The following is a 22,668-nucleotide window of genomic DNA, read 5'->3' as shown; positions in this document are numbered from 1 at the left end:
TTTAGCTAAAAGATTTTATGAATGCATTTTTTAACTATTTTGTGTGGTATTGGAGCAAATGATGATGATGGGTGATTTCTGTAGTAAATGGTTCATTCACACAGGTTCAGATTCTTCTTCAGACCCTTCTGGTTTTGGCTTCCTCTTAGAAAAAGACAAAAAAGGTGCTTTAGAAAGTCAGCAGGGAATCTATGAATCATATTATTGATGAATCTAGGTTTAAATAATCTGTCTATGCTGAATATGTGAACTAGCTAGGAGATTTTGTGATATATCTGATAATTTTTTTTCCTCTCAGAAGAGATTTTGTTGAAAGGATAGTAATATATTGTCGAGTGAAGAAGAGTCTTCCAGTGTTAAGAAGCAAAATAACTTTTCATTTGTGTGAATTTTCATTTGTTTAGATGGTTATGAACTTCAATTGTATATTTAATGGGTGCATGCTCCAGAAATTTAAAGCAGTTGTGCTTCTAACAGACTGTTAGTTCTGTCACTGATATGTGAAAGTGTTACGTGGAAACTGCTTTGTATGTTTTCCATTAGATAGTACATGTCATCTGTTTGAGGATCAGGAGCCTATGGGATATTCCTCCTTTCTTTGGGTTAAAGATTCAGGCACTGCCGTGCCTGTTCCCTCCCTTTGCTCTCAGTCTTTGCTGTGCAGTGGCCCAAACTCATCAGAAGAGCTAAGTCACTTTGCAGGGCTGGTTCTGGACCTCTTAGGCATGGTTTGCAGTCCAATGGGTCAAAGCCTCTTCTGTGTTGGAACCAGTCCAAAGAGCATTGTCCAGGGACACAGGCAGAAGCAAGTGGAGGTGGAACCTGCAGCTCCGGAGCTCTTGTGCAGCATCTTTAGAGAATGCAGTTCTTCCTCCTGTTTTCATTAGGAGCTTTGGAGCTCAGGGATATAATAGATTAGTCAGGTTTGACAAAAAGACAAACAGTCATTGTATTGCCAAGTCTCCTTGATCTCTTCTGGGATTAAATTTGAGGACCTTTTAACAAGCATTTTCCTTTGGACTCAAAGGGTAATGTGTAAAGCAGCAGATAACAGAGGAAAGGGCATGATTCATGCTAGGCACTCGGTGTTCGCTGGAGTAATAAAATACTTCCTTTGCTCTTCCTGGTGAGATGAAAGAGCTTTTTGGGTAAGATCAGAGCTGCTACACTATGTGCAAAATTTGAGTTAATCACTGAAAGAGCGCCAACTGTTGAGTGCATCTTACCTTTGCTTTGGGCTCCTAGGCTAACGTTGCTCTTTGCATCTCTTAAACATAATGAGAGATGTTGTCCTCCATTGATTGTTACCTACGCAGTGTTTGATGTTGTTACCGTGATTCTTCTCTGCTTCCAAGTTACAGGTTATGTAGATATGGTGAGAATGAGAGGCCTGGGGAAACAACAAATGACACTATTTCTGAAAAATCTAACATTACCCAGAATGTTTTAAAGCTAGTAAGCATTTGGGAAACTACTCTTTTTACTGTGGGACTCCAGCTCAGCACTTAATCTTCTCCATTATAACCTCTGTCTATGATTTTACAGAATTTTTTTTTTTCCAGCAGCAGAAATTCTTTTCCTTCTGAAACTTTATTCCCATAATTTCCCTGAAGTTAGAAGCAATATACTTTTTTATAAAGTTTTATCAATCAGTCAGTTCATTCATCTCATTATGACATTAAGATGACTTAGATGTTCTTACTTTACAGTTGTAAAGTATAAATGCAGTATATGATTTGCCTCTTAAAGCTTCCACATATCAGTGTCACTCTTGGTGATGCTTGGAAGATGCTTCATGCATAGAAGAAGGTTTCACACACTATTTCTTATGTATCTAAATAATTAAAAAGCTCTGTAAAACTTTTCAAATGAATATTTGCTTTTGACTATTGAAAGCACAAAAGTGTGTATGTGTGGGAGAGAGCATGGAACCTTACAAGAGGATTTGATTAGTGGCGTCACTGGTTCAATCAGGTGGTGTGAAGAATGATCAGACTAGGAAAACCAGAACTATTTGGATGTATTATTTTTCCTGCCCAAAGGCTAGAAAGGAGGAATGCAATAAAAGGATTTGGACAACTTAATGGAGGATGCAGTAATCTGCTGTTTAGCTATTACTGCAGTCTGTCAACATCTCTTTAAAATAACAGCCTGATTGTTACTGAACTACCCAGCTTTGTTTTAATAACATGAGTCTGGGTGAGCTGCTTTGACCGCTTCTGGGGGCTTTCATTTGGGTTTCAGCATTCAGTCGCTGGGCAACTCTTTCAGAGGGTAATGGAAATAGTTCACCTTTTTTGTCCTTCAGAGGTGTTGGCTGACTGTGACATTTGATGTACAGTTTCTCCTCCCCTAACCTCTGAGGGAACATCAGATACATGTGAAAGTTACTTGGAATATAAATCATTCATTGTTCTGTAACATTGCTGAGGATCATAGCTATTATAGGTGACTTGCAGTTCATGGGGGTTTTCCCAGACTGCAGTTCTGCCCCATCCTTTGGGATGTGGTGCCTTGATCTCTCACAGCTGATCATCTATAACAGCTTCTAAGTCTATTTTCCCCTTAGTTCATATAGGTCGTATGTAGAATTTATTCTTTCCAGACTTTGTTATGACTTGGGTCAAAGATTTTCTACAGCTCAGTTAGAATTTTAAAACTTTAGGTTTATTGTTTGTGGTGTACGCATTAGTATAGAAAGGAGGCAAAGACATATGCACCAGCATGAAGACGTTTCGTTGAATCCATACCCCGCTATACAGTGACAGAGCAGGGATACCTGTTAATTTCAGCAGTACAGGACGACTGCCACAAAATTTCATCCCAGAAACACTGAGTTCAATTATGCTTACTAGGATTGTGATGTTAGCCAGTCATCCCGTCAGAAATAAATTAGATAGTTTCCTTGTGTTAAAATGTAGTGCTGCTGAAAGCACAGCTGATGTCCAAGTGCAGTAGGTGCATAGCCACCGAGTACCACAGCTCTGCTGCAATATTGCACTGATTCCACTAGCATGTCCTCAGGTGAGGAGGGCCCATCATTCAAGCAGCAGGACTGATGCCAACAGTGAGAACTTCTGCCTTTTCTTACCTCCTGCCTCCACTTAGGCCTTCTGAGTGTTATTTTATAACACTGTGTTATATTGTGCTGGTTTGGGCTGGGGTAGAGTTAGTTTTCTTCATAGTAGCTAGTAGGGGACTATGCTTTGGATTTGTGCTGGAAACAGTGTTGATAATTCAGGGGTGTTTTCGTAATTGCTGAGCAGGGCTTACACAGCATCAAGACCTTTTCTGCTCCTCATACCTCCCTGCCAGCGAGTGGACTGGGGCTGCACAAAAAGCTGGGAGGAGACGTGTCCAGGACAGCTGACCCCAGCTGACCAAAGGGATGGTCTATACCATGTGATGTCATGCTCAGCATATAAACTAGGGGGAAAGCTGGCCGGGGACTGCTGCTTGGGGGCTGGCTGGGCATTGGTTGGTTGGTGGTGAGCAATTGTTTTTTATTTGCATCACTTGTCTTTCTTGGGTCTCTTTTTTTTTTTTTTTTTTTCTTTTCTTATTTTCCTTTTTACTACAATTTATTATTATGGTTATTTTTATTTTATTTTACTTCAATTGTTAAATTGTTCTTAGCTCAGCCCCCAAGTTTTCTTACTTTTACTCTTCCAGTTCTCTTCCCCCCCATCCTGCTGTGGGAGGAGTGAGTGAGCAGCTGTATGGTGTTTAGTTGCCACCTGGGGTTAAACCATGACATACATCCTTATTGCACTAACTTAATTGTCTATCCATAATACCTTTTGAGTCCATTGATATTTTTCCTTCTGGATTTGTGGTTAGGTTGGGGGGGTTTTTTTCCTGCCATGGTGGATGGTAGTCCTCTATTTTGATAACCGTTCTGTGGTCAGTGGCCAACTTCGGAAGCAGTTTTTTTTCTTGAGACAAGTTGTGTACCTGTAGGGTTTTCTGAAGTTATAGAGAACTGTTAAATGGTAGGGAGAAAAGGTTCCTGTGAATACTATTTTCCTTGTTGACCTTTGTCTGACAGAAGGTTAAGGGAGTACCCAGCTGTTCTGCTGCCACTGTCATTAGTGCACATGGCTTTGGCAGAGAAGCCTGATGCTTGACAGTGTTAGACCATTCTTAGATTATCAGACAGCACCAGCTCTTCTGTGCAAAGCACAGCAAACCACTCAGATAAGGTAAATCCCACCAAATGCTGGAGTGGCTGTTAATTCTGAAGCAGAGTTTGCTTTTCTCTGACAGAAGACATGCTCCAATGTTGGCTGTAAACCAAACCCCAGTGAGATGGGGACTGCCTCAGTGTACACCTGTAATGCAGTGGGTTTTAACAGAAGGTGAAAGGGTGAACACGTGACTTTTGTTTTTGAGAGAGATACTTGAAGTTTTCTTCAGGAGACTTCAGGAAGGTCACTGTTCATTTCATATTTTTCTAAATATTTCTTAATTGCGTTTGAGGCCAGAAATCCTGTTACATGAGTTGCTGCTTTTGTTGAGTATTATACTTCATGCCCCTGGGCAGAATCAGTGCTTCTAGGATTTGCTATTTTCAGTGTCACAGTCATGAAGTATTTATTTTCAGGTGTGATCCAAAACTTTGTAGGCTCCTCTGCTCCACACTCTTTGCTGGGGATACTTCCTGGCGGGACAGGAGAAAAACAGGGGGTTGTTTCCCCACCACAAATGTATGAGAACTTGTGGATGGGGAGCTAGGAGCTCCTGAACTCAAATGCTTCCTCTACTGTTGATTTTCTTGGTCGCCATGAGTAAATCCATGAAAATGTTTGTGCATTGGTTTCCTCATGCATAATCAAAATGCCCAAGGTTTCTCTGCTTCCTAGTGCTGCTGTGAATTCTGAGTATTTGAGTCCTCCTTTGTAGAAAGAGCTTTGACAGGAACACATAGCAACATCTTTGCACATAAAAACTGAAGTTAAAATTACCATCTGGCTCTCCTGAACAAGCAGTATAGGCATACACAATATGGAAAGATCCTGAGTCTTTACCTCTTCCCAGAACCTGAGATTCAGCAAGCTCTGGGATTTCTGCAGGGATGTGAAGAGTTGGGAGCTTGGCTTAGGTAGTTATTGGCCATGTTTTTGTTTCTCTTCTTGCTGTCAGCCTGCAGTATGTACTGATAACTGATTTGGGGATTTGAACAGGTAGAGATCTGAGACTTGCAAAACTGGCTTTGCAGTGGGGTGGTGATGGTAACTGCTTAGTGTGCTGGCTGTGCCTGTTAGTGATTAGTCAGAAAAGGATAACGTTTTCTCGCTTCTTAAAGTGATGGGTGACTCAGTTCATTCAAGGAAAAGGTCTGTGTTGGTTAGTTTGAAGATCCTGGGTTTTGCTTCTACTCTGGTGACTTCTGTGAGGCTTTGAATATGTCAAGAGTTTAAGTCTGGATGTGGAGTTTTGTATAGGTCTTGGATCTCTGCAAATCCCAGCTGTTGCAGAGAATTTGGTTACATGAATGTGTTAGAAAATAAATAATGAGTTTTGATTAATATTAATGAGTGAAATTGAAGATTTCTTACATGTGATAACCTGTTTCCAGATTCTGATTTTTTTTTTTTTGTAAATCTGTTTAGTATTAACTGAGTTAAAAATTAATTCTTGCAAATCATGTGTAAATCAAGAGTTTGCAAACAAATTCTAAATGCTGTTTTAAGTAAATGTAATTTTACGCAGTTGCATTGTTATATTTGAACAGCTAGATCATCAATTCAAGTTAATAGCACTTACTATATACAAGGTTTCCCATCCCAGCAAAACCAGGATTTGAGCTATTGTTTCATGTAACATAAAACGAGGATTTCTGTTGACTTTGAGTTGGGCCTTAAGTGTAGCTATTCTAGGTTAGCTGTGTTGCTGTGCAGAGGCTTCTTGGTACACTACTGCTGTTTAAAGAATATAGAAGCCATAAATATCACAGTGCAATTTGTGGAGCCTTCAGAAAGGTACAGCACAAGGGTCATGAACTAACAAATAACAAGTGGTTCATGACTCTCTGGTCTTCCAGATTTCACCAGACTGTGCCTGAAAACATATGGAAATATTGTGAGACCTACAGCCTACTCAGGGCTTTTTCTTTTCATACATTATGGAAAGAACCTGTATCCCTTTTTCCATTCCATGCTGTCTAGTAATTCTCGTGTACTTTATGGTCATAGCCATCACGTATGTCAGAGCATCCTAACAGGCAGGACAGCATGGAAAGGCTGTGCTTGGTAAAAAACCTTTCATGTGGCCTGACACAGGCGACTGTGTTGTAGCTTGGAGAAATACACAGTCAAGTTCACCAGTGATTGGAGGCTAGTCCATGCACTAAAGCCTTTCATGAGACTGGTAAACCACTCATCCACATGGCCACTGGTAAACTGTTAGGAATTAGTGGTTGAATATGTTGACCCTGCGAGTTGTGTTTATGAGACATGGGGTGGACAGGCATGAATTTGGATTGGCTGGTGAACCCCAGAGAGATTTTAATGTGCGATGATCTGCAAATTTGAATGTCTGTCCAGAGGAGCCACAGGAAGAAGAAAAAACCCTATAACAACATATGAAACAGAAATAGCTGACATTCTTTCAAGAACAGGAAGGATACAAAGATGGATCAGGTCCAGAATACCATCAGTAACAAGGGTCATCAGCAGAGGGCTCAAAGAAACAGGTAGATGACGTAGTTGCACGCAGAGGTGGGTTGATAGCACCTTATATTAAACCACTGTTAAGAGTAGTATCTCTGAATTTTTTCTGCTCTGTTTTGATGAGTCTGCAGTGGTTGCCTTAAATTGCTGTTCAGATTTCTAATCTACTCTTTGCCTTCTTTATACGGAGTAGACCGGTGAGATTTCGTCTAAGTGACTGAGAAAGTGAAAATGAGCCCTATTAATATGTCTTGTACTGATTGAACAATGAACCTTCTGGGCCCCCCTTCCCAGAGACGTCAAATGTGTATTCAGTGCTTCACACTTCTACGTTTGTGGGAAAAAGACTCAGTCATAATGATCATGTTTGACTCCTGCCCTCAGACACTGGCTATTTGATGGGAATTACCCACAGGTACATAGAGCATGTGTCCAACTTGATTGTAACATGTTCCCTTCAGATGGATCAGGAGTGACTAGGCAGGGGAATTATCACCGTGGAGAGGGTTGTTAAGTGCTCGGCTCTGACTTCCAGAACTGCAATCAATATCAGACCTCAGTGCTTGGGCTGGTTGAACACTGACATAAGCATATGCACTCCTTGGTGGCAGTTAAATGTATTCAGAATAGAATCACAGAACCAAGTAATTTGGAAAGGACCTCCAGAGGCCATGTAGTCCAACCACTAGCTCAGAGAAGGTCCAGTTAGAGCAGGCAGCTCAGCACTGTGCATAATCAAGTTTTTAGTATTTCTGAGGACAGAGATTTCACAGTCTCTCTAGGCCCTTTTGAACGTTTGACTATCCTCAAGATGAAACATTTTTTCGTATAGAAAAAGAATGCCTTGTATTCCAGCTATGTCTGTTGCCTCTCATCCTTCTTCTGCAGATCTCTGAGAAGAATTTGGCCCCACCTTTTCTATGCTCTCCCATTAAGTCGTTGCAGAGAGCAATAAGATTTCCCTTGAGTTGCCTCTCTCCTTGAGACAGAACAAACCCAGCACTCTCAACCTCTTCGTACACATCACCTACTCCAGCACCTTGAGTGTTGGGGTAGCTCTTTGCTAGACTCACTCCAGTATGTTGAAGCCATTTTTATACAGGGGAGCTCAATACTGGACAGAGTACTCCTGCTGTGATCTCATGAGTGTCCATTAGTGGAAGAATCGCTTCCCTCGGCCTGCTGGCCTCATTCTTGCTAATACAGCCCAGGATGCATCTGGCCTTTGCTGAACAGGCAGGCACTGCTGACTTGTGCTCAACTTGTCCACTGGGGCCCTCGGGTCTTCTTGTAAAGCTGCTTTTGAGCCAGTTGGCTTCCAGCCTGTACTATTGCATGGAATAGCTTGTCTTACTGTTTGCTCTCAGGGGTGTATAGACGCATAAGTACAAACACATATTACTGCTGCCTTCGAAGTGCCCAGGTTTTTAATGAGTTCATTCTGTGATACCCTCAATCAAGACTGCAAAAGTCGCTGCTTAAAGCAGACCTGTCACTTAAGGATGATATATGTTCATGTTGCAACATTATGCAGTTTTGTCACCACTGTTTCATGCTGAGAGGGCACAGATTTTACCATGTACTTTTTTTTCAAGAATGGCTATGACAAGTATTTTCCCTTCACTCTTGTACTAATAAATTCTGGCTAATCTGTATTAGGATTACTAAATGAGACAAAATGAAGCAGAAAAATGCTACTAATGTCAACGGCAATAGCACCAGCATTTGCCCTATGGAGTAGATCATAAGCAGTGATAGCTTCACTTCTTGTACCATCTAGTTATTCATGCTCAGACTCACTTTCACAGCTGGGAGTCACAAAGGTGCTGCAGTATGGAGTGGGGGAATGTGTATAAGGTCTGTTGTAAGTACCGTTTTCCCCCAGATAGCACTGGTAGGAATAAGCTATAGACAGCCCTTCTGCAAGCTTTGCCATCACTGTTCTGTATTTGTTCCATGGGGCAAAACCGGGTACACAGCTGTCTTGAGTTGTTTGAGTGCACTATGGCAGCAGAGCTGGCTCTGAGTGACTGTGGAAACCCAGGTACTGGGAAGCAGGCTTCCAGCTCACACAGAGAATTTTTATGGTATTCAAATGCTGCCTCCAGTTGCTAACAAATTAGTTCAGTGATTTTCCTTACATAAGAGATTTTTTTTTCTTAATGAGGAAATGTTTCATGTCACGTGCTGTGAATAATTCCCCTGTGTTTAATTTTGCTGTATGAAAAAGATATGCTTGTCTAGTACAGATTTTCTGGATAAGGGATCAAACAGACAAAGTTCTGAGATGTGTTTATCAGCAACATCGTTACTTACTACTGTGGACAAAATGTTTTATGTGGACTTCCCTTGTGCTCTCAGAGAAGGAAACTATAGGGTGCTTCATATGGCTCTCTTGTCTGCTTGGTCCCTCATTCAGTTGAAAGAAAGGGGCAGCTCTATCAGGATTATATTCTGATGCCTGTCTTACATTGCCTGACAGATGAGTTAAGATAAGTTCAGATGACATTAGCAGTGAATCTAAATACTAATCTTTGGGAAATGTTGGTTTCTTTTGGAACAATGCGTATGTGATTGTCATGTTGTGAATAGTAGAGTTTTCCATCATTTTCCCAAACAGGGTGCGAAGTGTCTGGTAGCAGCAGTGTCTTCAAATGTACTTTTCCTAGACTCCACTACATACTTTTGAACGGTCCCTATGGTGACAGTGCTGCAGTGAAACTGAAAACACAGCACTGAAATTCTTTGGTGAGGACCCTGCCGTTAATTCTCTTGATAGTCATATTACAAAAGGATCTGTACAGTCATTAACATGTCATGATATATAGTTGTATAGAACATTAACAGTGCGGTGGGATTGCTTAGAAATTTCATTACAACCTTAAATCTCTCCTTGGCTGACTGCTGACTCGTTCTTTTGCTTTCCTTTTTTTTCCAGCGCGAGATGAGAACATGGCCACTTTCCGTGGTTCCGAGTACCTTTGCTATGACCTGTCACAAAACCCCATCCAGAGCAGCAGCGATGAGATCACTCTCTCCTTCAAGACATGGCAACGCAATGGGCTCATTCTGCACACCGGCAAGTCAGCTGATTATGTCAACCTGGCCCTGAAAGACGGTGCGGTCTCGTTGGTCATTAACCTGGGGTCTGGGGCCTTCGAGGCCATTGTGGAGCCGGTCAATGGCAAATTCAATGACAACGCGTGGCATGACGTTAAGGTGACACGCAACTTACGGCAGGTAATGGTGAAGGGGAGAAAATGCTGGGGAAAACTTTGTTCTGTTTTATTGGGACAGGCAGATGGGAGAGAGTAATGAAGAAATGGGGACGCTCAGTGGAATTGCTAGAGTTTCTCTACCTTTTCTGGATCTTGGTGTCTAAAGAACAGTGAAAAAACATTAGTTGATGGGTTTATCCCTGTTGCAGTATCTTCATTTCCACTTTATTAATTTTCTGGGTTTTTTCCAGTTTGATTTAATAATAAAAACGTGTGACATAACTTTACTTTCATCTCCCTTTTCCTTTTCTCTTTTTCTGTTCTCCCTTTTTTATTTTGTTATTTCTTAATTATGATTCAATCTTATCAGTAATGTTCTTGTTGCATTTAATTACTGTAGGAACAGAGTCTTTTTCCAACAGCCAACGCTCTACACCTCTCTCCTTTTTCTTTCAGTTTTGTTAATTGGTTTAACCATTGCCATGATGTCATAATTCTAATTCTGGAAGTCTTTTATTTGTCCTTTAATTTTTCTTTTCTTTTGTGTGTGCATGTGAGTGTGCAGGTATGCAGGCTGGTGGGTACGTGTGTAATTATTGTAACTTTATAGCTTTGGAATTAATTGGCTGGAGTCTTTCTGAATCTTCTTGATTCTCTGATCTTCTTTTCTTCTTTTTTGATTTCCCCCCCCCTTCTTTCTATAACGAGATTCTACTTTTATTTCTTGTGTCTCTGCCCGTGAGACTCTTCTGTTGGCTATGAGGACTGAAAAAGTGGAAGGATCAAAAAAGCCAAGCAAACTCAGATCGATCCAGCACCCTACAATTCCACTTTGGAAAAGTTTTTCTGAATTTACCACTGTAATTTTGCACATCTGTATTCTGCTTTTCTAAGCAGGCAACTCTATCAGGTGATGTATTTGGTAGCAGGCTAGTCTTAAAATCCTGAAGCCTTCCTCATGAAATATAAATTCAGCCATAAATAGATAAGATAAAGTTAAATAACCTTGCTCTGAAAGCTGGTGAATATATCAAATCGCTAAGGCCCATCCACTGCATGATAAATGAGGTTTTAGACTGTGAATAGGAGCTATTTGGTATCTTGCTGATTGGTAAAGGCAGCAGAAACAGCTTGTAAACTAAGATTTTAAAATCTATTTGTGAAAACAACACGATCTGTTTATTTGCTCATTAATGTGACTATTAACACAACATTTAATAGTTTTATTTAGGTTTATGCAATGTCATTTGCTGAGAAAACAGCTTTTGTGGTAACATTTTACAGTAGATAAGATAAATTGTGTCTGTGACTCTAGGATCATCAGTGCCAGGGATCAGAAACAGTCTCTACAAGTAGATGTCAGTGGATAATTTATCTATTATGAGGATTTCATATCTTTCTTTTAAATATTTGTGTTTGGGGCTGAAGATACTTACTTGCCTTTCCCTATATTTTTACATGCTCAGTATATTTGAGTCTTTGATGAAAGAGGAGACTTCACAAGACTTTCATGAGACTGCAGGGTTCTTACTTATAGCAACATGAGTCTGCAATAGTTTATATGTAGATGCAAGTTTAATTTCTTATGCAGTGGATGGGTCTTAATGATCCTATTTCGTTCAGATGTTCCCATCAGTCCAGTAGAGGGAGATGCACCAACTGGTTGAGGTTTGTCAGTCTGGAAGTGTCAGAGTGTATGGCTTTATTTGATGCATTTTTTGGTTTTAGATGGTTTCAGAATGGCTGGTCTCTGAATATCTCAGTGTAGCTTACTGGCTAACATTTTAGGATTTTTTTGAGGCTGTAAATCAGTTTTCAATGGGAAAATGTGACTGAAGCAAAATGCATCCTGGCTTCATGCCAGGGTTGGTTTGGATCTTGAAGAAGCAGAAAGAGAGGAAGGGTCACAGACAAAACTGTGGATGGAAAGCTCTCACTTTGTTTTCCTAATGTTTTGGCTAGTGTTTTTTTTTCTTGGTCCATGGTTAAATGGAAATATATCTATGCCTCTTTGTCTTTGATTAGACCAGGATGGCGCTTTGGCGATTATTAGAAAGCAGGTGAGACCCTTGCCAGTTAAGCAGCATGGCAGATTTCTAATCCTTCTGATCTATTCACTATGGATGTTTTCATGTGATCTTAAATTCTGAAAGGGTCCAACTTGATTGGGCAAGAGAGAGGATGCTTTAAGAAGATGGCTGTGCTCTTTTCGAAGAAAGGCCAGTCTTAAATTCAAAATAAGTACTGGAGGTGATTTGGAGTCCAATTCTATAGATATGCATGACAGAATAAGTTCAACCAATAAATTTCAATAAGGCTGGGGTTTTTTTGTCATCTTTTTCCTGGATACTTCCATATTAACTTTTGATCAAGTTCAGTCTCAAAGTTAAGACATTGACCCAGAACCTAAAACTGCCCAGAAATTGGAATTGATGAGGCCTTGAGGAGAAGCAATCCTGCTAGTCCTGAAAGTTATCATCCAAAAATTATTGGTAAGTTTAACCAATTTTCATTAAGGAGAAACCTTGAATGCTGCAGCCTTCCTGTCACGTCCTGTGCATTCTCCCGTGCGTTCTTACTTTTAATTGATATTACTAGGGATGAAGTAGTCTTAAAACCTTTCAGTCTTCAGGATAAAGAGTTTGGAAAAGATTTAAAACTTGAATGACTGATAAGTAATTAATACCTGTTATGGACATTTTTCAGGAAGCAACTGAGAATGGTCACTCAATAGCTTGACCTTATAAATGCTTCATTTAACAACAACAACAACAAAAAGATGAAGACACCATTCTAAATAAAGCACAGAATGAAGGAGTTTCGTTTTTCTCCATTCTGACAGCAGCTTCCAGCAGCTTATGTCTCCTGGTTTTGTCTGTGTGTACTTGAGTGAATGTTTCTCTATCTGTAAAATACTTAACCATTTTTCAGACAGTGAACCTGTGAAGTCCATTGGTTTCTTCATATAGAAGATGTAATAAAGGACAAAAGTTATTTATTGTTTATAAAATTATGCATTTTGTCCTTTATTGTGTCCAATATAATTTTGTACATCCTAAATAATCTTGTATGTAAGAAATTATCTATTCTGCATCTTTCTTACCATAAATTCACCTGTAAAGTTGCAGCATAATATAGGAATATAGGTCACTTGGAAGTCTTGTTTCTGGCTGTGCTTATGTTTCCTCAGAATACCCACCCCAAACCCAAACAACACCCCCCCCCCAAAAAAAAACAACATTGCCCCTGAATATTGAAGCTTTATAAGGAAATCAGTAGCCTCCTTGTCATTGGTTGAAAACATTGCACTGGAGATAAATATATTTCTCTTTAAAATTAACTTAAAAATAATAAAAAATTAGAAATTCCAAGAATACACTCCAAACTAAAACAATTCCAGGTAAATGGGCTATCAGCATCTTCAGGAAGCCATCTAGTTTTTTTCTCTGCTCTTTTTGGGATTGGGAGAAGGTAGCGGAGGATTTGCATAATTTTTTGGCTGTTCCTAGAATTAGAGCAGAACTTTAAATAGCTGGACTTTTGCCCAGTACTTTTTGGAATTGTTAAATGTTTTGTAGCTAAGCTAGGAGAGCACTAAGTGCTGCTTTTTTTTAGATCAAATGACTATCACAGCAGTTAATCTCCTTAGAGACAAACCAAGTGAACCCACAGATTCCCTTGAGTAGTGATTGTTAATGTCAAAGCAAATCTCCTTGTTTATTTATCTTATTATTTCAGTTAAAACTAAGCCTTCTTTCTGCCTTGTGAGAAACCTTTACTAGAAATAGGATCATGACACTATTTTACCAGGGCTTTCAGAGCGTGTTTGGGGCAGTGTGGTCTGATGGGAGGAGGAGGAGGACTGGAGGAGACTGAAGGTCAGGCTTCCTGTGTCTGTCTGCAGGTCTGCTGCTGACAGTCTCATTTTTAGCATGTTCTTCCTCCCTGTCCCATACTCCAGCTCCTTCGTTTGTAACACAAGATATCACTGCGAGTAAGACTTCCTTGATGAAGAATTCAGGGGTTTGTGCTTGTTACACCCGGGTACAGAATATTATTGTTTCATCCCATAGACAATTAAAATAGACTTGGGACATTATGTTCAATGCCACAAAGTTTTCACAAACTTATTTCCTTAGTCAACGCACAACTCTGAAATTTGCAAGCATAGTTTTTACATGAGGCAATATAGATCTTGCTTGTGTAATTTAGGATAGTTCTCACCAACTTCAATCACACTGCAACAAGGACTTGGAGCCTCCACGGGCTGCACTTCTCTATTAAAGCTGAAGTTAGTCACCGTGCAAATTCTGCTATAAAGATCTTGAGCTCCCCAGCTGCTAAAAAGCAAACAAGAAACAATGTGTAGGTTAGAACAGTTGGCATCTGCATGCCTGGAGAGAGATTAACAAAGCATCTGCAAAGTTCTGCTAAACCCAACTAAGTGAACTGACTGGTGAATTCTCCTAGCTTCTCCGTAATATAGGTGCAATATAACAGGAGGCACACTAAATCTTGTCAATCTTCTGTCTTCAACCTTGACACAAGCGACACATTTCTTCCTACACAATTTCTTCCTACAGTAGGAGAGGCTCAGTTCCTACACTTTTGGATAACGGAAGTGAGCTACAGGCAAACAGCCAAGCACAGGCATTTTTGTGTGCTTCTCCTGAAAGTCACAAACTCACCTGCTGTAATGAAACCTACAGATTGGGAAACGTGGAAGGAAGAATCAGAGTCTTGGACTAATCTTCATCTGTGTCCTCCAGCCAAAGGAAATACTAGCCTGCTTGTGATACTCTGCAACACTTCAGGGTAGTGAGGCTTGGAAGAGGAGCAGGGATATGTAGGTGGGTGGTGGTGGGTGGAAGAAGGGAGTCATGGTTTGGTTTGTGCTGAAGGGGCGAACTGTGTACTGTGCGTGTATATCTCTGAGGGTAAGGTTCTTGTCTGAGGCAAGCACCTTGATGGGCACTTGAAGAGTAAGTATTGCACTATTTTAACTTTGCTTCAGTCTTGGATAATGTATATGAGGGTTGAAGTTAATGACTAATACCAGGGTGGGAAGACTAGGCAGAACCCTTCTTCTTTACAGTATAGATGGCATGGTTCCCCATAGAGTCCTGGTCATATTGTCCTCTTTCTCACTTTGTGTGTCTCAGGTGCCCCACGCCTTTTTTTGAAAGACTAACACTAGACCATTCATGCAATGTGTCATTTTTACTAACCAACTAATGTACTAACACCCTAACGACTCATCTTTGCTTTTAGTTATTTTAATTAACAATCGTTCTGTTCACAATTTTTTAATTTCCTTTCTTCCCCCTTTTCCGCAAAGCACTCAGGCATTGGACACGCTATGGTAAACAAACTACATTGTCTGGTAGATATCATTCTTATTGTCTCTTTTTTTGGGTTTGCCGTGTGTTACCTGCCTTTTCCTCCCCCTACCCGCTCTTTTTCCCCCCTCCTTTATACTTACTTCTTCCTTTAATTTTATTTTTATTTTCATTGAAAACACTTCTTTCCCCTCCCCCACTTTTTTTTTTCTTCTTCTTTTTTAATGGAAAAACGAGCAACACAATCAACTAACACAACTTCTGGAAATGGGGTTTGGACATTCCTTTCATTGGTTTCTTCACTTCCCTCTTTGGTTCTTCTTTTCCATTCCAGTGATAAATTGTTGGGGTTTTTGTCCCTTGCTTTTGAGTTTATCTTTCTCTCTCTCTCTCTTTTTTTTTTTTTTTTTGTTTGGGTTTTTTTTTGTTTTCATTTTGCTTTTTTCTCCCCTTTTGGTTTTTGTTTTTTACTCTGAAGGTTTCTAGATCAGAACCATTGCAGGGCCTCTAGTCCGTGGTGGTGAAGGCTCTCTTTTTCTCTCATCCTTTTGTTGTGGCAACGGCTATTACAGGCAAACTGGCCGGAGTTGTCCTCTTTCTCCTGATTTTCCCCTATTTCCTTCCCTCTTCTTTCTCTCCTCCTTCTCCCTCTTGCTCTTGCGCTCTCTCACTTTCTCTCTCTCTCTGACCTCTACCTGCCGTGGCCGACAGGAGCTCAGCCGGTTGTTTGTTTCAGTACACACTCTGCATGGCATGTCCACGTCTGGTGACTCGCCCGTCTCCTCCTGGCCTCAATCTGTTTTCCTCCATCTTCCCTTTAAACCACTAACAACATCTAAACAAAACACATCAAATTCACTTGCTCCTTCCCCTCCCTCCCTCTTCTTCCGTCCCCCTTCACCCTTCATGTGTTTGGGGTTAGAAGTTTTGGGAACATTTCTGTTTGGTTTTGAGTTTTTTGATTGTTATGGGGCTTGTTTGGTATTTTTATTTTTGATTGCATGCAAATGTGAAATAGTTCTCTCACTCTTTCCTTCTCCCTCTCTCTCTTCTCTCTTTTTTCCTGTCATCTTTCTGGGCTCCAGATATATTGGCATGACATGTCAAAGTGCAGTGTGTGCACGCTTTCTGTTTTCTTTCTCTCTCATCTCTGCTTCTCTCACACTTGTTGGTGTGTGGTTGATTTATTTTGATTTATTTTATTTTGATTTATTTCCTATTTATATTTTGGTTATGAGTTAGTTTGTAATTTTTTTATTTTTTTTTGGTGGTGGGTGTGTGTCTCTCTAGGTACATGGCATGCACATCCATAATGTATTGAAAGTGAGATCCTCCCCCCACCCTCCCCGAATGCATGACTGTCAGTGTGCTGTGAGCAAAAGAAACATAAAAAATAAAAAATACCAACCTCGTCTTCATTAGTGTTTTGGTTTTTTTTTTTTTTTTACTAACAACCATAACTAACTGTAATCATTAAAATAAATACTAATTAATCATAAAATCAGCTAATATGAGAAATCTCTTTCAAGGACAGTTCCATTTTCTGGCCTGAATAGATAGAAAGCATCTTGATGGGTAGACTGCCAGGTCAGCCTGACAGTGCTGATACACCAGAAAGGGGAGAAGCAGATGCTGGAGCATTTCCATTGTGGGTGAAGCAGACCAGAAAATGGAGCTTGGCTAAACTAAAAAAATGCATACCAAATCTCAGCAAAATCCTTAATAAAACTGACATAAAAATATAGGGGAGGTAACTTACTCCGTTCAGGATTGTAAGGTCATTGCTGGGATTTTCTTTGTCTGTTGTGTCCCTTGAACAGGTGACAATCTCTGTGGATGGCATCCTTACCACCACGGGCTACACGCAGGAGGACTATACCATGCTGGGCTCGGATGATTTCTTTTACGTGGGAGGGAGCCCCAGTACTGCTGATTTACCTGGCTCTCCAGTAAGCAACAACTTCATGGGCTGCCTCAAAGAGGTAACTACTTCAAATTAATTCTCGTTTCGGTGCTTTTGATTTTTCAGTCATTGCACTTTCCTGCCTTTCATTGCACACTCAACATCTTTCCCTGATGCTGAATTTTGTGCTGATACTACAATAGCTCTGTAAGACTAAACTTGTCATTCAGCTGGACAGAAGGCATCAGCTGCAAAACTCATGAGCTTATGGTCAGAATCAGACTTCTAGTGCTCGGATTACAGAAAAAATACCCATGGTAGTGGGAGAGGTGTCTTCTGTAAGCTGTTAACTGTTCAGAAGAAAGCATGACAATCTTCCAGGCACTGAGGCAATAGCCATTAAAAAAAGATAAACAGCCTTTGATTGCTAAGCAGTATTTTTAGGTGAAAAAAATTGTAATCAGAAGTTTATTTAGGGAATTTTTTAACGTCCTGGATTTCACCTGGGAATATAGTTAGTTGTCAGTTTCCAGGAAGGTACAGAGTTAGAATAAACAGGAAAAATGAAAGTTGAAGGTAGCATAAAATATATGTGTAAAATATGTGAGGAGAATGAAGCATGAGGGTACAATTGAGATGTGGCAATAATGTTGGTGTATGGACTTGAAGTATACTGTGTCAGTAAGTCCGTGTAGTAGAGTTGCTGCGTTGGTCAGGAATAGCTAGCTTGCTTCCAAAACCAGGTTGTCTCACACTGTCTGGCTGCCCTTGTCATGTAGTTAATCCACAACTGTGAGACAATCCACACATGGGTAACAGAGATTGGACTGCCTGGCTAGCAGCAGGAACTAGAATAGTGTTCCTTGGAAGAAAAAAAAAAAAAAGGAAAAAAAAAAAACAAACCCAAGATGAAGCCTCAGCCCAAATCCAAAACTTGGTGCAGTTGCTTGGGTGTTATGCCCTGCGGTCAGCTTTTGTCTTCTTTCCTGTCTCTTCCAATGGAGTTTGTGATGATTGTTGTGATTAATGGTGATACAGATATTGACATCTCCAAAATGTGCTGTAGAAAGCTTACCGAAAAACAAGCTTAAGTTTTCTGTCGGTCACCTTCCTAGCTAGCCTGGAATGAGGGTTTCTTGCAAGGGTTTTCTCCCTGATGTTGTGGTTCTGTACTAATACTGTTTTTCACAGGCTGCGGCTGAGTGGGTCTAATTGTATTAGCAGCCCAGAGGGTTGTCATAATATCGTCTTTTTGTAAACATTTAATATCAGAGGGAGGGCAGAACTGAGTTTTCTTAGAGGAGTCATGGAAACAGCAATGCTGTGCTAGATGTTTTTCTGTGGCTGTAACTGCCTGACAAGTTATCATCCTACTGATGCTCAACTCGTGGTGTCAGGGGTTGTATGTTATGTGCCAGTTCTTTGATGTGAGCAATGGCTGTCAGAGTCTGGAGCTGCTCTCCTGCCTGACCTCTGGATTAGTTAAAGGGGTGCACATATACTGGAAAAGGGCATGTGAGCACCTTACACAGGAAATGAAACTGCCCTGCTGAATATGAACTGTCACAGAGAGATCAAATCCTTCTGTTTTCATCTATAGAGCCTTGGGCCTGATTTTCATAGGCAGTGAGCAACCCAGTTTGATTGAAATCAAGAGCAGATACAGATTCTTAGTGTCTCTTTAAATCAGGATCTTAATTTTATTTATGGATGCTATGAACATAACACTTAGCAGAGGCCGTTTTTATGTGTGCTTTAAGTCAAGCCAATGGAGCAGAGAAAGTAGCGACAAGAAAATCTTCATCAGCTTTATTATTTATATAATCATTTGTATTCTATTAGCTTGCACAATGTGCTAAGAACCACTTGCATAGCTGTTCCAGGCTCATAATGCTCTATGAGAAGAAAAACCCAAGCAACCACTTAAGAATGAGAAGAAGAGGAAGAAAACAGATAATCAGAATGTGCTTTGTAATCTTCACTTGACTAGGCAGTGAGAGGAGATGCATATAAGCAGCTGTCTTGACTTAAAGACAGGCTGGTGCTTGCTTGGTTTGACCTATAGTCTGCTTAATAGCAATCTGCTCTTAGTAGTGGTCCGGTAATGCTTTTAGCTGCTGTGAAAACCTGCCCAAAATGTACCTTGCCAGGTCTCTGAGGACAAATCCAGTATACACTGTTCACTAAACATAAGTGTAGTGCAAGATTGTCAGGGGAGGCTCCTGGAAATGGGATGAACAGAGAAATGTAGTATTTCAAAAGGAAAACCATGTTACTAATTAGCACTTTGCATTTCCATTCCATCGTTCCTCCAGACCCTGTAGGCCACAGGATGAGTTACCACAGGTGTCACTAGGAAGAGTAAGGAAGCTGACTGTTGTGCTTTTCCTCAGTTCTGGTTTTGGCAAACAGAGGTGTTGGGGAGCTGTGACTAATGGAGAAAGAGCAGCCCTAGATGACTGTCAAAATCCAGAAGTGCTGCAGTAACACTGATACCTGCACAGAGCAGGGTCTGACCAGAATAGATAGCCTGTACAGGCTGAGAAGGGTTCTCATTGCATATGTAGTGAGTTATTCTCAGACATCAAAGCAGGCAGTGCTTTCATTAAGTGGAGCTTTGGATGAGTTGAGCAGAAACTAGTTTGCCTTGTGAATATCGTCTCAGGGTTGGTTTCCTCTTTTCTTTTGCTAGCGATGAAAACACTGATGGTGAAGGTAGCAGGATCAACCAGAGATCCACCTGGAATTAGGGGATGGTTCTTTTTAGTGTTTTCTTTATGTTTACTTCTGAAATGCCCAGGTATATCTGTGTAATGCAATACAGCATGGAATAAAAGAAACCAGAGCTGGCTTGAGAAAGCTAGAATACGTGTGGGGATCAGACTGACCCCCTGGGGCAGCCAGCTTTGATCCTTGAAGAGGCAGAACTGGGTTAGTGCGGTGCTTGTGTGCCTATAATGTTTCTGGTTCCAGAACTGGCTACAGGGAACTTTACTTGGCTTTCTGCATAGCATGGCAGTGTGTTTCATAAATCAATGCCTATAGGTCACATTTTACATTTTTTTTCTCTGTGTCCAAGAAGGATGCTTAGTCTCTCATCAGCCAGTACTGGAGGAGCTTGAGCTTTTAAGAAAAATATTCTAAGTGAAGAAAGTTAGACAAAGGGGTAGGATAGACCATAGTAGCAAATATTGTTCCTTTCAGTTTATGCTTTCTGGTAGAGCAATGCTCTTTTTTTCCTACCAAAGTCCTAGCTATGTAATCGCCTGTTTCCAGAGACATAGCACATCCCGAGTGGATTGTATTGCTGTATGTAATGGTGAAGAAGATCCTGACAAGCCCTGTACTGATCTCTCGAGGTATTAAAGCAGAATGGTCTATTCCTGCTCCTCTGCATTCATTGAAGACTTACCCTAAGGATCTCTCGTTCTCCTAGGAAGGCAAAGGGATTGATGCAGGCTTTAGGGTGAAACTTCCAGTATTCCCCCTGTAATCTTTCTTATTTCATCTGGACTGCATCAACCTCACAGTACAGCAACCAAACTGCTCATGTGGGAGCTAAGAGGGCTCCTTGAGTGGAGCATTGCCTTCCCACTTCCCCTGAGATGACATGCAGGTGCTGAAGTGCAATGGGACAGAGTGCCTAATGACCCTCTCTGCCCCTTTGCAGCTGGGAAGGACTTCTCCACTCAGCTGGGGTTGGTCGTAGGAGGAGGGACAGCTCTGGCAAGGTAGACACTTCATGTGGTCAGTCTCAGCCTTGACTAGGAGGAATTGGAGTGTATAAGAGTGTGTTCCTGGCAAGGAAGTAAGGGTCTCAGGGCTCCTCTGCTGCAATATCTGAGGAAGCTGTGGTGAAGGTAACCATGCTTTCTTTGGATTCTCTGAGCTAATGTTTCCTCCTTTCACCACAGAATAGATCCTCCTGCATCTTCTTTTCCTTGTGGCTACAGGTTCGGATTGAAGAGATTCCACTAAGTTGCTAGCAGTAATATACCTAGATCATAAATCCAAGTGATGAATGTATAGTTCGAGTTAGTTTTTTTCCTCCATTTTCATCAGAATTAAAGGTGTCCCAATATCTGTAGCACTGTTTGGTTTACATTTCTTCTAGCCATCCTGGCAGTATTGCAGTATACCTGACACTGTAATGAGGTGGCAAGGTCTGAAGTAACCTTTTCCATAAAAATTTTAAAAGATAGAATATGCAAATAGGGCAGTATACAGATATCAGACATGGACCTTGCATTGCGTATGCATGAGATCTAAGGCTTTCTGGACCTTCAGTCTTAAGATAAATTGTTCTAGAGGAACTCTGAGGGGAAACTGATGTATTTCCTATTGTAGATAAAACCAGATATAGGGATCGAATAGAAGGAGGTACAGAAGCACACCTGAGGCAAGTGAGCAGAAAGGTTTTTAATGGGTGTCAGGGAAGGAGTGACAGTGCTTTAAGAGTCAGTGAATGGAGAAACAGGGAGAAGCACTGCCTGAAGGTGGAAAGGAAAAAGGATCCATTAATAGTTTTTAGAGGCACCCGTATGGCCAGAAGGAGGTAGGACAAGAAAGGTAATGAAAAACAGCTATGTTTTGCATGTACTGCAGAGCGTCAGGGAGGAGGTTCTGGTAATCAGAGATGGAGAAGGAGCATGGCTGGGTGGAAAAGTTAGCTGTGAGGGCAAAGAGGGAAAACTGTGTTTCAATCTCCAATCTCTAGGGAAGGGAGAGAATCAGAATATTTCATAGGCCCTATTAGGGAGCCAGCCATTCAGATTTGATTTACTTGGAGCAGTACTTCGATGGTACAGATGGAGGTGCTTTAGAAGAGCCTAAGGTGGTCTCTAGAGAATGGATGTGCATGAGAGGATTTATGAAATCTTCACATTTTCTATCAATGCTTTATTAAAATCTCAATTCTGAAAAATGTTGATTGGTACTAACAGCTTGATGGAAGCAGTGAGGTTTGCATATGGGTGGAATATGGCAGAAATTATTGCAGGGGTCAGGCACCATCTGGCCACGATGGGAGAAAGCTGTGAAAGCTTAGATAATTTCTGTCTGCAATTTAACTGCTAGAAGCCAGATTTCCAAATGGTTCATGAGTGTGCCCAGTTGCTGTATGTACATCTCGAATGCTATCTGCAAGCCAGGTCTTTTTCAGGCCTATTTGCATGTGTAATGATGATGTGATTTCTGTTCGGGGATGTGTTTTTCTGGTTGAAGTGTCACACTGGGTAGGAGGCTGAAGGTGAGATAGAAGAAGGCCTAAAACACAGAGGCAGGGAAAAACAGCCCGAGTGTGAAGAGGGCAGATGGAGGAAGTTGGAGTTGTAAGAGCCCCTCTCTAACAGGGAGACCAGATGGGTGATCTGGGGCACCCAAAAGCTTTTGGCCTTTAACAGAGCCCCAGACACACATAAGAGGAGAGTCAGGAATCAACATGTGGGGTATTTCACTGATGTGCTATGGAGGAAGTTACCACATGAATGGCGCTAATTGCCCACACATGTTGGTGTGACACTGCTGCTCCAGCCACT

The 22,668-nt window shown here is 41.0% G+C and overlaps 1 protein-coding gene across 7 annotated transcripts in view; it reads left to right on the top strand.

Moving 5' to 3' along the window:
• Nucleotides 1-22,668, top strand: part of NRXN3 (neurexin 3) — a 969,254-nt gene that overhangs the window by 206,223 nt on the left and 740,363 nt on the right. For 6 of the 7 annotated variants that reach the window (XM_086462626.1, XM_086462625.1, XM_086462624.1 and 3 more), the window contains 2 exons: nt 9,610-9,911; nt 17,049-17,210. In XM_086462626.1, the coding sequence (XP_086318752.1) occupies nt 9,610-9,911; nt 17,049-17,210 (464 nt within the window). Of the gene's footprint in view, nt 1-9,609; nt 9,912-15,227; nt 15,252-17,048; nt 17,211-22,668 lie in introns of all 7 variants that reach the window. The other variant, XM_086462622.1, reaches the window with a different exon arrangement.

This window comes from Leptosomus discolor, chromosome 3, assembly GCF_034619465.1.
Source record: "Leptosomus discolor isolate bLepDis1 chromosome 3, bLepDis1.hap2, whole genome shotgun sequence".
NCBI classification, from domain to species: Eukaryota; Metazoa; Chordata; class Aves; order Leptosomiformes; family Leptosomidae; genus Leptosomus; species Leptosomus discolor.
This window is presented reverse-complemented; position numbering and strand designations above follow the sequence as displayed.